At 33.6% G+C, this 17,972-nt stretch overlaps 1 protein-coding gene across 1 annotated transcript in view; it reads left to right on the forward strand.

The window, feature by feature from the left end:
- Positions 1-17,972, forward strand: part of abcc10 (ATP-binding cassette, sub-family C (CFTR/MRP), member 10) — a 56,247-nt gene that overhangs the window by 10,191 nt on the left and 28,084 nt on the right. The window contains exons 3-10 of the mRNA XM_061984349.1: positions 383-1,745; positions 4,334-4,561; positions 4,639-4,795; positions 11,201-11,334; positions 14,018-14,097; positions 14,167-14,338; positions 14,408-14,506; positions 17,738-17,927. Of these exons, the coding sequence (XP_061840333.1) occupies positions 383-1,745; positions 4,334-4,561; positions 4,639-4,795; positions 11,201-11,334; positions 14,018-14,097; positions 14,167-14,338; positions 14,408-14,506; positions 17,738-17,927 (2,423 nt within the window). The remainder of the gene's footprint in view (positions 1-382; positions 1,746-4,333; positions 4,562-4,638; positions 4,796-11,200; positions 11,335-14,017; positions 14,098-14,166; positions 14,339-14,407; positions 14,507-17,737; positions 17,928-17,972) is intronic.

Below are 17,972 nucleotides of genomic sequence, written 5' to 3' on the forward strand. Positions count from 1 at the left end.
ATCAAATAATAAACAACTGAAGATGTATAAATGTAGTATCAAATAAACAATTAGAAGATATATAAATGTATCAAATAATAAACAATTGAAGATGTAAAAATGTAGTATCAAATAATAAACAATTAGAAGATATATAAATGTATCAAATAATAAACAATTGAAGATGTATAAATGTATCAAATAATAAACAATAGAAGATGTATAAATGTATCAAATAATAAACAATTGAAGATGTATAAATGTATCAAATAATAAACAACTGAAGATGTATAAATGTAGTATCAAATAATAAACAATTAGAAGATATATAAATGTATCAAATAATAAACAATTGAAGATGTATAAATGTGGTATCAAATAATGAATATTTGTCATGTTGCAGCGGCGGCCGCCTGCAGACATCTTCCTCTGGCGGCTGGAATCTGCGCCTGGTTTCGACGGTGCTGGCGGCGCTGCTCTTCGCCGCTGATGCCGCCGTGGTGGGCGTGGCCCAGCAGGCGGACATGTACCTGGACCTCCTGGCCGACGCCAGCGCCGTACTGGCCTGGCTGGTGCACGTCGGCGCCGTGGCGACGCTCCGGCGGACGTGGGCTTTCCGGAGGACGCGTGGCCCCTCGCCGCTCCCTGCCTCGGTCCTTCTCTGCGTTCCACACGCTGTTCTCACCTTGATGTTCTACCTGGCCAACCGGGAGGACTACCTGACCCCGTCCAAACCGCTCCACTTGACACGATTGGTGCTGGCCTCCACACGGGCGTTCCTGGTCCTTCTCTATCTTTTGGGCGTGGCGTGTCCCTGCGTGGGCGAGGCGGACGCAGGGAACATCCAAGATGTGGATGGACAGCCTCTCATTCCGGAGGACGCCGAGCCGGACACCGGCGAGATGGTGGCAGAGGACGGCAGCGGTTGTGTCTCCCGCCTCCTCTACCTGTGGCTGACCCCACTCCTCAGGCGAGGGCAGCGGGGCGAGCTGCGGCGACCGGCTGACGTTTACCACCTCCCCCGCAGCCTGCGCACCAGCGTCATTCGCCGACACTTCCAGCACAGCTGGGTCACGTGTCACAGGGGGGCGGCGTTGCTCCCCGTGCGGGATCAGTGGCCCCGCCCGGTCCAGGGTGGCAGTGGCGGTCTTCACTCTCCGGAGGAACCACTGGAGCTGGAGGGCGACGTGAGCCTGCTCCGGGTTCTACACACGGCCTTTGGAGCGCGCTATTACCTTCTGGGCGTGTTGAAACTGAGCGTGAACCTGCTGAGGTTCTCCGGGCCGCTCCTCCTCAACGTCCTCGTCAGCTTCATGGAGGACCAGGGCGCTCCGGTCAGCACGGGCGCCTGGTGCGCCGCCGCCCTCTTCGCTAGCACGCTCCTGTGCTCCGTCCTCCAGAACATCTTCGCCTTCCAGGTCTCCAAGGTGGCGCTGTCCGCCCGCACCGCTCTCGTGTCGGCCGTCTACAGCAAAGCGCTGCGGGTCGGCGGTGCCGGCCTGGCCCGCTTCTCCCTCGGGGAGGTGGTGAACCTGATGAGCACGGACACGGACCGCGTGGTCAACTTCTTCAACAGCTTCCATGAACTATGGAGTCTCCCCTTCCAGCTGGCCCTCGTCCTCTACCTGCTCTACACGCAAGTGGGCGTGGCCTTCCTGAGCGGGCTGGGTGTGGCGCTGCTGCTGGTCCCCTTCAACAAGTTCCTGGCCTCTCGCATCCAGAGCAACAACCAGGACATGATGAGGTACAAGGACAGCCGGGTCAAGGTGAGGCGCATTACACATTTTGATATAATGACTGTGGAACTTGTTTGAGTGTTAATAATGAAACTGTTCTATTTAAGACATTTCAAATGTTGTCTGTCTATCTGTGTTGGCCCTGCGATGAGGTGGTGACTTGTCCAGGGTGTACCCCGCCTTCCGCCCGAATGCAGCTGAGATAGGCTCCAGCACCCCCCGCGACCCCTCAAAAAAGGGACAAGCAGTAGAAAATGGATGGATGGATGGATTTAAATGTGCCATTAATGAGTTTTAATTGGATTTGGATTTATTTATTAATGAATGTTTTACATTTAATTTTTGGGGGTGGAAATTATTTTAATTTCATTTTTAAATAGTGCCATTAATGAGTTTTAATTGGATTTGTATTTATTCATTAATGAATGTTTTACATATAATTTTTGGGGTGAAAATTCTTTAATGTTGAAATAAAAAACAAATCTTAATTTTTTAAATCTTTAAATATTTTTACAAGTTTATTTTTTTAGTTATAATTAAAAATAGATACATACCTGTGTTTTTTTTTTTTTAAAGTAAATTTTAATATTTAATAATTTGATCATTTCAGTATGTGATTAATAATAATATATATATATATATATATATATATATATATATATATATATATATATATATATATATATACATACACACTGTATTTATATGTTTCTGAATATATTTATATGTATATATGTTAATGGCCTATAGTTGTATAGCACATTTACATATGTATGTATGTATATATATATATATATATATATATATATATATATATATATATATATACTACATATGTATTTATATATATATATATATATATATATATATATATATATATATATACTGTATATACTGTATATATGTTTATATATGTATTTTTATTTATACATGTATATATGTATACACATGTATGAGTCTTGTTCACGAGTGAGGGAAGAGTGGATCGTGAGATCGACAGGCGGATCTGTGCGGCGTCTTCAGTAATGCGGACGCTGTATCGATCCGTTGTGGTGAAGAAGGAGCTGAGCCGGAAGGCAAAGCTCTCAATTTACCGGTCGATCTACGTTCCCATCCTCACCTATGGTCATGAGCTTTGGGTTATGACCGAAAGGACAAGATCACGGGTACAAGCGGCCGAAATGAGTTTCCTCCGCCGGGTAGCGGGGCTCTCCCTTAGAGATAGGGTGAGAAGCTCTGTCATCCGGGGGGAGCTCAAAGTAAAGCCGCTGCTCCTCCACATGGAGAGGAGCCAGATGAGGTGGTTCGGGCATCTAGTCAGGATGCCACCCGAGCGCCTCCCTAGGGAGTTGTTTAGGGCACGTCCGACCGGTAGGAGGCCACGAGGAAGACCCAGGACACGTTGGGAAGACTATGTCTCCCGGCTGGCCTGGGAACGCCTCGGGATCCCCCGGGAGGAGCTGGACGAAGTGGCTGGGGAGAGGGAAGTCTGGGCTTCCCAGCTTAGGCTGACCCGACCTCGGATAAGCGGAAGAAGATGGATGGATGGATGGATGGATGTATATATGTGTATATTCTGTATATATTATGTTTATATATAATGTGTGTGTGTGTGTATGTATATATATATATATATATACATACACGGGGCGGTATAGCTCGGTTGGTAGAGCAGCCGTGCCAGCAACTTGAGGGTTGCAGGTTCGATCCCCGCTTCCGCCATCCTAGTCACTGCTGTTGTGTCCTTGGGCAAGACACTTTACCCAACTGCTCCCAGTGCTACCCACACTGGTTTAAATGTAACTTAGATATTGGATTTCACTATGTAAAGCACTTTGAGTCACTAGAGAAAAGCGCTATATAAATATAATTCACTTCACTTCACTTCACTTATATATATATATATGTGTATATATATATATATATATATATATATATATATATATATATATATATATATATATATATGTATGTGTGTATATAATTAATCAATCAATCAATGTTTATTTATACAGCCCTAAATCACAAGTGTCTCAAAGGGCTGCACAAACCACAACGACATCCTCGGTTCAGATCCCACATAAGGGCAAGGAAAAACTCACAACCCAGTGGGATGTCAATGAGAATGACTAAGAGAAACCTTGGAGAGGACCGCAGATGTGGGTGACACCACTCTCTCTCTCTCTCTCTCTAATATATATATATATATATATATATATATATATATATATATATATATATATATATATATATATATATGTATATATATATATATATATATATATATATATATATATGTATGTATATATTGTATATATGTGTATGTATGATAATCAATTTTTTAAATTAAGTTTTTAGGCCCATCTCCCTGCAAAAGTTGTATTAATTATTATAACTTATTTTATTAATTTATTAATTAAAAGTATTATATAATTTATTATACCAAACAATACATTGCGACAATCGGTTTGTTTCCAGAATGGTGTGGTATTGGGAATGGATTCTAAATGGAATCATCACCCAGGAGTGAGAATGTGATGGACTCGTTAGGTGGCCAAAGATTCACCCCTCTACTACACACGCGTACAACTGCAATAATGAAGCCTTTGTTTCCCCAGTTGATGACGGAGATCCTCTTCGGGATCCGGGTCATCAAGTTCTACAGCTGGGAGGCCCACTTCACTCAGAAGGTGTCCGAGTATCGCCAGGGAGAACTGACGCACCTCAAGGCCCTCAAGTACCTGGACGCCATGTGTGTGTACACCTGGGCCGCCCTCCCCGTGGTCATCTCCATCCTCACCTTCCTCACCTACGTGCTGCTGGGACACCAGCTGACCGCCCCCAAGGTAGCCACCCTCGCAGTGCGATGGCCTGGAGGCGGGGCTCTAAATTTTCAAACAATGCGTTGACTCCGCCCCTCCAGGTGTTCACCACGCTGGCTCTGGTAGGAATGCTGATCGTTCCACTCAACGCTTTCCCGTGGGTGCTTAACGGCATCCTGGAAGCCAAGGTGTCGCTGGAGAGAATCCAGCGCTTCTTCAAACTGACCAATCAGGATCTTCAGGCGTACTACGCGTTAGGTAGGCATGGCTTCTTGCTGACATCACATAGAGGCGTGGCCATGGCAGTATTTTCTGCATCAATACTGATCATTCATGAGTAGGGTTGCACGGTATACCGGTACTAGTATAGTATTGCGGTACTAATGAATGAAAAATACCTTATATAAAAAATATCCTTATATATATATATATATATATATAATGAATCAAAAACTGGGGGAATATATATTTTTATTTTTTTAATTTTTTTAAACATTTTTTATTTATTTTTTTATTTTTTAAAACAATTTAAAACAATTTTAAATTTTTTAAATTTTTTTAAACAATTTTAACAATTAACATTTATTTTAGGGTTAGGGTTAGGGTTAGGGTTAAGATTTGGGTTAGGGTTAGGGCTAGGGTTAAGATTAGGGTTAGGGTAACATTTTTTTTTTTAAAAAGGTAAAAAAAAAATTAAAAAAAATTAATTTAAATTTTTTTTTATTTATTTTTTTTTTTTTTAATTATAAAATTTTTTAAAAAAATTACACAAATTTAAAAAATTTTACAAAAATTAAAAAAAACTTAGACAGTTTCTTGTGCGCACGTGATACATGTCTAAAAAACTAACAAAACAATTATTTATATATATATATATATATATATATATATTATTTTATTTATTTTTTATTTTTTAGACATGTATTTCGTGCGCACGAGAAACTTTTTATAAAGTTATAAAAAAAATGTGTTTTTTTAATTTAGAATTTTTTTTAATTTTTTAATTATTTTTTAACTTTTTTTTAATTTTTTTTTATTTTTTAAAACAATTTAAAACAATTTTAAATGTTTTTAATTTTTTTAAACAATTTTAACAATTAACATTTATTTTAGGGTTAGGGTTAAGGTTAGGGTTAGGGTTAAGATTTGGGTAGGGTTAGGGTTAAGATTAGGGTTAGGGTTAGGATAAAAATGTTTTTTAAAAAGTTAAAAAAAGTTAAAAAAAAAAAAAAAAAAAATTTTTATTTAATTATTTTTTTTTTAAATTAAAAAAATATATATATATATATATTTTTTTTAAACATTTTTACCCTAACCCTAATCTTTACCCTAACCCTAACCCTAACCTTAACCCTAACCCTAAAATAAATGTTAATTGTTAAAATTGTTTAAAAAAAATTAAAAATTTAAAAATTGTTTTAAATTGTTTTAAAAAAAAATTAAAAAAACATTTAAAAATTTAAAAAATTTTTAAAAAAATTTAAAAAATTAAAAATTTTTTTTTTTTTTTTAAATTATTTTTTTTTTTAATTAAAAAAAATAAAAATAATTTTTTTTAAAATTTTACAAAAATTAAAAAAAAATCAGAAAATTTTTAAAAATTAAAAAAAAAAGTTTTAAGTTAAAACATGATTTTCAAGGTTAAAAATTATTTTTAATTTTTTTAAATTTTTTAAAAATGTTTTTAAATTATTATTATTTTTTTTTTTTTAATTTTCAAAAATTTTAAAATTTAAAAAAAAAAAAAAAAAATTTTTTTAAAATTTAAATTTTTTAAAACAATTTTTAAATTTTTAATTTTTTTTAAACAATTTTAACAATTAACATTTATTTTAGGGTTAGGGTTAGGGTTAGGGTTAAGATTTGGGTTAGGGTTAGGGCTAGGGTTAAGATTAGGGTTAGGGTTAGGGTAACATTTTTTTTTTTTAAAAGGTAAAAAAAAGTTAAAGAAAATTTAAAAAAAATTTAATTTAAAAAAAAAAATTACTTTTTTTTTTTTTTTTTAATTATAAAAAATTAAAAAAAAATTACACATTTAAAAATTTTTACAAAAATTAAAAAAAACTTAGACAGTTTCTTGTGCGCACGTGATACATGTCTAAAAAAACTAACAAAACAATTATTTATATATATATATATATATATATTATTTTATTTATTTTTTATTTTTTAGACATGTATTTCGTGCGCACGAGAAACTTTTTATAAAGTTATAAAAAAAATGTGTTTTTTTAATTTAGAATTTTTTTAATTTTTTAATTATTTTTTTACTTTTTTTTATTTATTTTTAATTTTTTAAAACAATTTAAAACAATTTTAAATGTTTTTAATTTTTTAAAACAATTTTAACAATTAACATTTATTTTAGGGTTAGAGTTAGGGTTAAGATTTGGGTAGGGTTAGGGTTAAGATTAGGGTTAGGGTTAGGGTAAAAATGTTTTTTAAAAAGTTAAAAAAAGTTTAAAAAAAAAAAAAAAAAATTTTTTTAAATGTAATTATTTTTTTTTTAAATTAAAAAAATATATATATATTTTTTTTTTTTTTAAACATTTTTACCCTAACCCTAATCTTAACCCTAACCCTAACCCTAACCTTAACCCTAACCCTAAAATAAATGTTAATTGTTAAAATTGTTTAAAAAAAATTTAAAATTTAAAAATTGTTTTAAATTGTTTTAAAAAAAAAATTAAAAAAACATTTAAAAATTTAAATTTTTAAAAAAAAAAATTTAAATTTTTTTTTAAAAAAATAAAAAAATTTTTTTAAATTAATTCTTTTTTTTTAAATTAAAAAAAATAAAAATAAAAATTTTACAAAAATTAAAAAAAATCAGAAAAATTTTAAAAATTAAAAAAAAAAGTTTTAAGTTAAATCATGATTTTCACGGTTAAAAATTATTTTTAATTTTTTTAAATTTTTTAAAAATGTTTTTACATTTTTTTTTTAATTTTTCAAAAATGTTAAAATTAAAAAAAAAATTAAATTTTTACATTTTTTTTAAAATTTTTTTAAATTTTTTTAATTTTTTTTTAAATTTTTTAAAACAATTTTTACATTTTTAATTTTTTTTAAACAATTTTAACAATTAACATTTATTTTAGGGTTAGGGTTAGGGTTAGGGTTAAGATTTGGGTTAGGGTTAGGGCTAGGGTTAAGATTAGGGTTAGGGTAACATTTTTTTTTTTAAATGGTAAAAAAAAGTTAAAAATTTTTTTTTTTTTAATTAATTAAAAAAAAAATTAAATTTTTTTTTTTTTTTTAATTATAAAAAATAAAAATAAAATTACACAAATTTAAAAAAATTTACAAAAATTAAAAAAAACTTAGACAGTTTCTTGTGCGCACGTGATACATGTCTAAAAAAACTAACAAAACAATTATTTATATATATATATATATATATATTATTTTATTTATTATTTATTTTTTAGACATGTATTTCGTGCGCACGAGAAACTTTTTATAAAGTTATATAACTTTTTTTAAATTTTTTTATTTTTTAAAACAATTTAAAACAATTTTAAATGTTTTTAATTTTTTAAAACAATTTTAACAATTAACATTTATTTTAGGGTTAAGGTTAGGGTTAGGGTTAAGATTTGGGTAGGGTTAGGGTTAAGATTAGGGTTAGGGTTAGGGTAAAAATGTTTTTTAAAAAGTTAAAAAAAGTTAAAAAAAAAAAAAAAAAAAAATTTTTTTTAATTTAATTATTTTTTTTTTAAATTAAAAAAAAAAAAATATATATATATATATTTTTTTAAAACATTTTTACCCTAACCCTAATCTTAACCCTAACCTTAACCCTAACCCTAAAATAAATGTTAATTGTTAAAATTGTTTAAAAAAAATTAAAAATTTAAAAATTGTTTTAAATTGTTTTAAAAAAAAATTAAAAAAATTAAAAAAACATTTAAAAATGTAAATTTTTAAAAAAAAAAATTTAAATTTTTTTTAAAAAAATATTTAAAATTTAAAAAAAATTTTTTTTTTTTTTTTTTAAATTAATTTTTTTTTTTTAATTTAAAAAAATAAAAATTTTAAAAATTTTACAAAAATTAAAAAAAAATCAGAAAAATTTTAAAAATTAAAAAAAATAGTTTTAAGTTAAAACATGATTTTCAAGGTTAAAATTTTTTTTTAATTTTTTTTAATTTTTTAAAAATGTTTTAAATTTTTTTTTTTTTTTTTAAATTTTTTTTAAAAATTTTAAAATTTAAAAAAAAATTAAATTTATACATTTTTTTTTTAAATTTTTTACATTTTTTTAAAAAAAAATTAAATTTTTTAAAACAATTTTTAAATTTTAAATTTTTTTTAAACAATTTTAACAATTAACATTTATTTTAGGGTTAGGGTTAGGGTTAGGGTTAAGATTAGGGTTAGGGTTAAGATTAGGGTTAGGGTAAAAATGTTTAAAAAAAGGTAAAAGTAGTGTCAAAAATTCTCCTCTTAAAATCTCATAAAAGGTGTTAAATATAATTTTGAAAGGTCTTAAAAACCTATGAACGTTACCTTTATTTAAAATATGCATAAACTTAAATTCTTGCTTTTTATTTATAATTATTTTTTTATTTTTTTTTATTTTTAAAAACAATTTAAAACAATTTTAAATGTTTTTAATTTTTTAAAACAATTTTAACAATTAACATTTATTTTAGGGTTAGGGTTAGGGTTAAGATTTGGGTAGGGTTAGGGTTAAGATTAGGGTTAGGGTTAAGGTAAAAATGTTTTTTAAAAAGTTAAAAAAAGTTAAAAAAAAAAAAAAAAAAATTTTTAAATTTAATTATTTTTTTTTTAAATTAAAAAAATATATATATATATATATTTTTTTTTAAACATTTTTACCCTTACCCTAATCTTAACCCTAACCCTAACCCTAACCTTAACCCTAACCCAAATGTTAATTGTTAAAATTGTTTAGAAAAAATTAAAAATTTAAAAATTGTTTTAAATTGTTTTAAAAAAAAATTAAAAAAATTAAAAAAACATTTAAAAATTTAAATTTAAAAAAAAAAAAATTTAAAAAATTTTTTTTAAATTTTTTTTTTTTTTTTAATTAATTTTTTTTTTTAATTTAAAAAAATAAAAATAAAAATTTTAAAAATTTTACAAAAATTAAAAAAAATCAGAAAAATTTTAAAAATTAAAAAAAAAAGTTTTAAGTTAAAACATGATTTTCAAGGTTAAAAATTATTTTAAATTTTTTTAAATTTTTTAAAAATGTTTTTAAATTTATTTTTTATTTTTTTTAATTTTTCTAAAATTTTAAAATTTAAAAAAAAATTAAATTTTTACATTTTTTTAAAAAAATTTTTAAATTTTTTAAATTTTTTTTAAATTTTTTAAAACAATTTTTAAATTTTTAATTTTTTTTAAACAATTTTAACAATTAACATTTATTTTAGGGTTAGGGTTAGGGTTAGGGTTAAAATTAGGGTTAGGGTTAAGATTAGGGTTAGGGTAAAAATGTTTAAAAAAAGGTAAAGGTAGTGTCAAAAATTCTCCTCTTAAAATCTCATAAAAGGTGTTAAATATAATTTTGAAAGGTCTTAAAAACCTATGAACGTTACCTTTATTTAAAATATGCATAAACTTAAATTCTTGCTTTTAAAATGTTTGGATTTTTGAGGACGCTACAATGGAACTACACAACGGAACTAAAGTAGGCTACCTGTGTTGCCCCGGTCAGAATTAATTGCGCACTACCCTGAGTGTTGTGCGCGCGCAGCAGTGTGTTGTTACAGCTTAGCATAGCAGCGAAAAGTAGTGTTTCCACTCAGTTTATGGTGGGTGAGCAAAGTTTTGCAAATATCATCTTGTCATGCTTAAATTACCAGTAGAGTGGAAAAACAAGTTGCCTCTATATTGAAGGTGTTATCAAATTTGTCTGATTTATGACACCTAAAGACTTGCAAAGTTGGCGAGTAAATAAATATGATCAGTGACGTAGAGGAGGAACCACAGATCCCTTCCCTATCAACAACAATGCTAATCAAGCAGACTTTGTGAGAGCCAACAACGATTACTTTGGGAAGAATTATGACCCGGAACTGTATATTTTTGAGCCCGAACACAAAGAGGATGAGCAATAAGTTTTAGAAAAGCCGAGTGCTAAACAGATGTAGCTTTATTGTGACACTATAGCATTAGTAAACATACAAACTAACAATAAAACAAACACTTGCATAATATTTCCAGTCTCGCTGGGATGCCGACCTTCGGGACGTTGACCTGATTTACTCAGTGTCCACAAGATGGCGGCAAATTTGATCAGAATTTTATTTTATTTGTAAAAAGCACTTTACATTGAGTAAACAACCTCAAAGTGCTACAGTGTATTAAAAAAAAGAAAAATGTAAAGATAATAAAAAATTTAAAAAAAATAAAAACTAGAACAGCCAAATAGCTAAAACTAGTATGCATATATCTAAAAAAAGGCTTTTTTTTAAAAAAAAAGAAGGGTTTTTAAGCCTTTTTTAAAAGCATCCACAGTCTGTGGTGCCCTCAGATGGTCAGGGAGAGCGTTCCACAGACTGGGAATAATGTCATTATGGTGAGTGGGGAGTGTGACAATATCGACACAAAAATCAATAAAGTGTCAGTGAAGGCATTTGCTTTTCCACACAAATCGGTTCGATACTGATTGACATTCTGTGATGGCAGTGTCACCTAAAGACGACCACACGGCGGTGCTGTTGAGTCAGGGCACGTTCAGCTGGCACCGGGACCCGGAAGGAGACCACGGCGCCACCGCCGGCAGTCTACTGCTGCACAACCTCAATCTACAAATAAGAAAGGTACGTCGACATTTACACGTTCAGATGCCATTTTGAGGCAGACAGGGTCCAACCACAGCTTGTTTTTACTATTGTCCAGAACCGATATTGACCAAGTGCGATATCCGCAAGAACCATACTTGTATTATCGAGAGGTGTGAAATGAGTCAGAGAACAATGGTAGCAGTAAGTTGAATGATGCGGACACGTTTGTTACTGGATGCATTTTCTAATATGTGTAACTAACATGCAAATATGATTATAGCTTATTATACACTGTAATAATACCATATGTCGAAGCACAGTACGCCTGACTATGGTAGCCGTAATGCTCAGACTAGACTTCATAGCTTACCAAAGTCGTACTAAAACGTTTTTGGAGCGCCGTGTGTAATGTTCTATATAAGAGGTGTCAGAGTGGTTGTCACTGAGGGCCACATGGCAGTTATGTTTGGCCCCAGAGGGCCGCGTCTAACGGTGAATACTAGTGTTACGCAATTTTTTAATGCATTTTATTAGTAGATTTTTTTTAACTAAAATGTTAAAAAAAATATGGTAAGTTGCAATAATTTCACCTCTAAATGTGGTGTATATTACTCTAAATGGGAAAAACAGTACTGCTGTTTTTATGGTATAAAAAAAGGCAGGTCAGTTGCCAGAATTTTACTGTAAGATTTACATTTGTTTTTTTACTGTTAATAAAAAAAACTGCAATTTTACAGTAAAATTTTGCCACCTGAGCTGCCAGTTTGTTAGTTGTTTTTTTTTTTTTTTACTGCAAATCAACAACTGTAGGATTTTTCGGTTTATTACTGTAAATGCCAAAAACAGCACCACAGTTTATTACAGTAAAAAAATTACTGTTTTGTTTTTTTTATTCAGAGAAAAATGCTGTAAAAACCACAGTAAATTTCACAATTTTACCATGAAATCTATTGATGGATAACATGCTTTGAAATAATTATTAGTATTTATTTCTATTTAAAAATGGTTTGAATGTTTGATCATATATTTCTGCATAATTAGACAATATTGAAGTTAACATAATTTGCGATTACATAGAGTACTTTTTTTTTCTTCTCCCGAAATAGAAAGAAATAATACATTTAGTAAGAAAAGTTACAGTACATATTATTTCTAGGCTTTCGAGGGCCAAATAAAATTAAAGCTGCAAGCAGCATTGGTCGGGCCCGCGTATTTGGCAGGTGCTAGTCCTAAGTGTCCCAATACTTTTGTCTACTTTTAGTCTGAAGTGTCCCAAGACTTTTGTCTAGTGTACCTACCTTGTCTGCATTGTGTGGGCACGTTGGTGCTTCCTGCTTTTAAGCAGCCATCTTAAAAAAACAGCAGCGCAGCAGCATCAGCGCAGCGGGTCTTTGAAGGGTCATAAAATCAAAACCGGAGCAGGTATTAAAACGCTGTTCTGTTATTTTATACACAAGGGTTTAATCTCTCTCCTGTGTTAGTTTGAAGCCGAAACGACAAACGCGCTCAGAGGAGATAGTTTTTGAAGGAAGGTGACCGTTTTTTACAAAACAATTGTTTTGAAGGGGGAATAGCAAACTTCCTGTTGATTTTTGCTGGGGGTTGTCAATTTATGGAATGTAGGTCTAAGTGAGACCTACATAGAGGTTTTTGTTTCATGTCTCTCCGACCTTCCCAGGGAGAGTTACAGGCAGTTTTGTCAGTTTTTTCATCCGAGGAGCAGTTTTTTGTGCGTTTCATTAAAAAAATTGCGCTAGAGCACAATTTTGAGATTTGGGGTTAGGTTTTTTTATTAGATCACAATTTTTGCCAGTCCTGATGTGTGTGTGTTCAGTTCGGTGAGTTTTAAAGCATGTTAAGGGGGTCAAATTACAGCTCAAAGAGGCAAAAGTGACTGTTTTTAGTACTTTTTTTGTCTTGAAGGGGGAATTGCCAACTTCCTGTTGATTTCTGCCCAAGGATGTACAATTATGAAATCTAGGTCTAAGTCAGACCTACATAGAGAGTTTCATGTCTTTCCGACCTTCCTAGTGGGAGTTACAGGCAGTCTAGTTTTTTTTCCTAGGGGGCGCTAGAGCGCAATTTTGAGTTTTGGGGTTCGGTTTTTTCATTAAAAGACAATTTTCGCAGGTCCTGATGTGTGGGTCAAATATGGTGAGTTTTGAAGCATGTTAAGTGGGTCAAATTAGTGCTCAAAGAGGCGGCCGGTATAATAATAATAATAAAACCTTACAAATTCAATAGGTCCTTATGTCCCATTGTATAAGGACTCCCTTTGGGAGTCCTTATACAATGGGCCATGCGGGCCCTAATGAAGTGGCGGGCCACATCTGGCCCCCGGGCCTTGAGTTTGACATTTGCAATGAAACGTCAAAAGTTTCGGTGTTGCTTGCTTACGGGTACTTGCTTGCGTCATTTATTGAATACGCTTCAACCTGCAGTTCACACATATCTTTTATGTGTGACTGCCATCTACTGGTTAGACTTATCATTACACCACGTGCCAAATAAAATGACTTCACTGTCGGTTTTTGAGAAAATATAAAAGGATTTTAAAAAGTGCACCTTTTATAGTCCGAAAAATAGGGTTAGAAAATGATCTGCAGGTTGCAATTGGCCCCCCGGGCCGCACTTTCCACACCCCTGTCTTCGCAGATCTTGACTCGCATTGGATTTCTTCCGCATGTTGATGAACTTGGGACTATTTTGTGGGCTTCAGGGCTCGCTGATGGTGGTGGTGGGCAAGGTGGGATGCGGGAAGAGTTCCCTGCTGGCTGCTCTCACGGGAGAACTCTGCAGGTAAAAGCAGAACCTCGTACGACGCCCGCCAAAGCAAGGCGTGGAAGTTAACCGCTGGCTGACGCGCAGGCACAGCGGCGTGGTGTACGTCGCGGACCGCCAGTCCGGTTTCGGTCTGGCGTCGCAGGAGCCGTGGATCCAGCACGCGTCCGTACGGGACAACATCTTGTTTGGGAAGGACCACGACGCCGCCTTCTACCAGGAAGTGATCGAAGCCTGCGCTCTGTCAGACGACCTCAGGGTACGTGATGTCGCGCCGCCGCGTCTGCCGTCGCTTCCGTTTCACGCCAGTTCTCCTCATCCATGTCAGATTCTGCAGCATGGCGACCGCACGGAAGTGGGAGAGAACGGCGTCACTTTGAGTGGAGGTCAGAAGGCCCGACTGGCCCTCGCCAGAGCTGTTTACATGGTGAGTGCTGAAAACTGTCTCACGATACCAGTGTTTGATATCGCTCCATACTGATAATTATTGATGTTTTTATGAGCCATGGAAAATAAAGAGCAGGAGAAAATATTTAACCTTCCTCGGATTATAATCCCTCGGCTATCAAGGCAGAAATGTCAACACAAACATGGAAAACAAACAATTTTTTTTGAGGATTTTAGAGATAAAGGGGAGGTGCGACACCAGCCGGTAGTTAAGCGGCAGGTAAATACAGGTAACTTCCTCTGATTATAATCCCTCAGCTATCAAGGCAGAAATGTCAACACAAACATGGAAAACAAACAATTTTTTTTGAGGATTTTCGAGATAAAGGGGAGGTGCGACACCAGCTGGTAGTTAAGCGGCAGGTAAATAGAGGTAACTTCCTCTGATTATAATCCCTCAGCTATTAAGGCAGAAAGGAAAGTAAATGTCAACACAAGCATGGAAAACAATGTAAACAAAATAGTAAAATCACATAAAACACTTAACAATAAGCTCCTAAAATGAAGGTGCAAAAATCCAAAATGTGTAAGAAATGTTTAATGAAGTGTAAAAATAGTGTGAAAATGAAAGCCGACTGAAAGGGTTGACAACAATTGTTACATGTTAAGTATTCATTTAGCCGCTGTGCAACAATTTTTTTTGAGGATTTTAGAGATTAAGGATAGGTGCGACACCAGCTGGTAGTTAAGCGGCAGGTAAATAGGAGGTAACTTCCTCTGATTATAATCCCTCAGCTATTAAGGCAGAAAGGAAATGTCAACACATGCATAGAAAACAAACAATGTAAACAAAATAGTAAAATCACATAAAACACTTAACAATAAGCTCTTAAAATGAAGGTGCAAAAATCCAAAATGTGTAAGAAATGTTTAATGAAGTGTAAAAATAGTGTGAAAATGAAAGCCGACTGAAAGGGTTGACAACAATTGTTACATGTTAAGTATTCATTTAGCCGCTGTGCAACAATTTTTTTTGAGGATTTTAGAGATAAAGGGGAGGTGCGACACCAGCCGGTAGTTAAGCGGCAGGTAAATAGAGGTAACTTCCTCTGATTATAATCCCTCAGCTATCAAGGCAAAAGGGAAAGGAAATGTCAACACAAGCATGGAAAACAAACAATGTAACAAAATAGTTAAATCACATGAAACACTTAACAATAAGATCTTAAAATGAAGGTGCGAAAATCATGAATATGTAAGAAATGTTTAGTGAAGTGTAAGAAAATAGTGCAAAGTGTGAAAATGAAAGCCGACTGAAAGGGTTCACAACAATTGTTACACGTTAAATATTCATTCAGCCGCTGTGCAACAATTTTTTTGGAAGATTTTAGAGATAAAGGGGAGGTGCGACACCAGCCGGTAGTTAAGCGGCAGGTAAATAGAGGTAACTTCCTCTGATTATAATCCCTCAGCTATCAAGGCAGAAAGGAAATGTCAACACATGCATAGAAAACAAACAATGTAAACAAAATAGTAAAATCACATGAAACACTTAACTATAAGATCTTAAAATGAAAGTGCAAAAATCAAGAATATGTAAGAAATGTTTAATGAGGTGTAAAAATAGTGTGAAAATGAAAGCCAACTGAAAGGGTTCACAACAATTGTTACATGTTAAGTATTCATTTAGCCGCTGTGCAACAATTTGTTTTGAGGATTTTAGATATAAAGGGGAGGTGCGACACCAGCCGGTAGTTAAGCAGCAGGTAAATAGAGGTAACTTCCTCTGATTATAATCCCTCAACTATCAAGACAGAAAGGAAATGTCAACACAAGCATAGAAAACAAACAATGTAAACAAAATAGTAAAATCACATGAAACACTTAACAATAAGCTCTTAAAATGAAAGTGCAAAAATCAAGAATATTTAAGAAATGTTTAATGAGGTGTAAAAATAGTGTGAAAATGAAAGCCGACTGAAAGGGTTGACAACAATTGTTACATGTTAAGTATTCATTTAGCCGCTGTGCAACAATTTTTTTTGAGGATTTTAGAGATAAAGGGGAGGTGCGATACCAGCCGGTAGTTAAGCGGCAGGTAAATAGAGGTAACTTCCTCTGATTATAATCCCTCAGCTATCAAGGCAAAAGGGAAAGGAAATGTCAACACAAGCATGGAAAACAAACAAAATAGTAAAATCACATGAAACACTTAACAATAAACTCTTAAAATGAAGGTGCAAAAATCCAAAATGTGTTAGAAATGTTTAATGAAGTGTAAAAATAGTGTGAAAATGAAAGCCGACTGAAAGGGTTCACAACAATTGTTACACGTTAAGTATTCATTTAGCCGCTGTGCAACAATTTTTTTGGAGGATTTTCGAGATAAAGGGGAGGTGCGACACCAGCCGGTAGTTAAGCGGCAGGTAAATCGAGGTAACTTCCTCTGATTATAATCCCTCAGCTATCAAGACAAAGGAAATGTCAACACAAGCATAGAAAACAAACAATGTAAACAAAATAGTAAAATCTCATGAAACACTTAACAATAAGCTCTTAAAATGAAAGTGCAAAAATCAAGAATATTTAAGAAATGTTTAATGAGGTGTAAAAATAGTGTGAAAATGAAAGCCGACTGAAAGGGTTGACAACAATTGTTACACGTTAAGTATTCATTTAGCCGCTGTGCAACTATTTTTTTTTGGAGGATTTTCGAGATAAAGGGGAGGTGCGACACCAGCCGGTAGTTAAGCGGCAGGTAAATAGGAGGTAACTTCCTCTGATTATAATCCCTCAGCTATCAAGACAAAGGAAATGTCAACACAAGCATAGAAAACAAACAATGTAAACAAAATAGTAAAATCACATGAAACACTTAACAAGAAGCTCTTAAAATGAAAGTGCAAAAATCATGAATATGTAAGAAATGTTTAGTGAAGTGTAAGAAAATAGTGCAAAGTGTGAAAATCAAAGGGTTCAGAACAATTGTTACACGTTAAATATTCATTTAGCCGCTGTGCAACAATATTTTTTTGGAGGATTTTAGAGATAAAGGGGAGGTGCGACAGCACAGAATTGATGCCAGGTTTAAATAAACGAGACCATGTGACTTCTCTTCCCACTGTAATCTATTAAAATTATTGTTGTGTGCTCTTTGGACTAAATCTGGGACCTTCATGTACTAAATTCGGTGCCATCTTGACAAGATAAACATGACGAGCCAATCAGTGGCCACCACCTGGAACAGCGTGCTCTGATTGGATGATTGCAGGACAAAGACATCTACCTCCTGGACGACCCTCTAGCGGCGGTGGACGCGCACGTGGCCCGCCACCTCATGCAGCGATGCATCATGGGCCTGCTGGGCGGGAAGACCCGGGTCCTCTGCACGCACCGCGCCGAGCTGGCGGAGGGAGCCGACCAGGTGGTCCTCATGGCTGAGGGGACCGTCGTCAAGACGGGTGAGGACGAGTCCACCTGGTGAGGACCACGATGTTGACCTCTTG

Source organism: Nerophis lumbriciformis, linkage group LG25 (assembly GCF_033978685.3).
Source record: "Nerophis lumbriciformis linkage group LG25, RoL_Nlum_v2.1, whole genome shotgun sequence".
NCBI lineage: Eukaryota > Metazoa > Chordata > Actinopteri > Syngnathiformes > Syngnathidae > Nerophis > Nerophis lumbriciformis.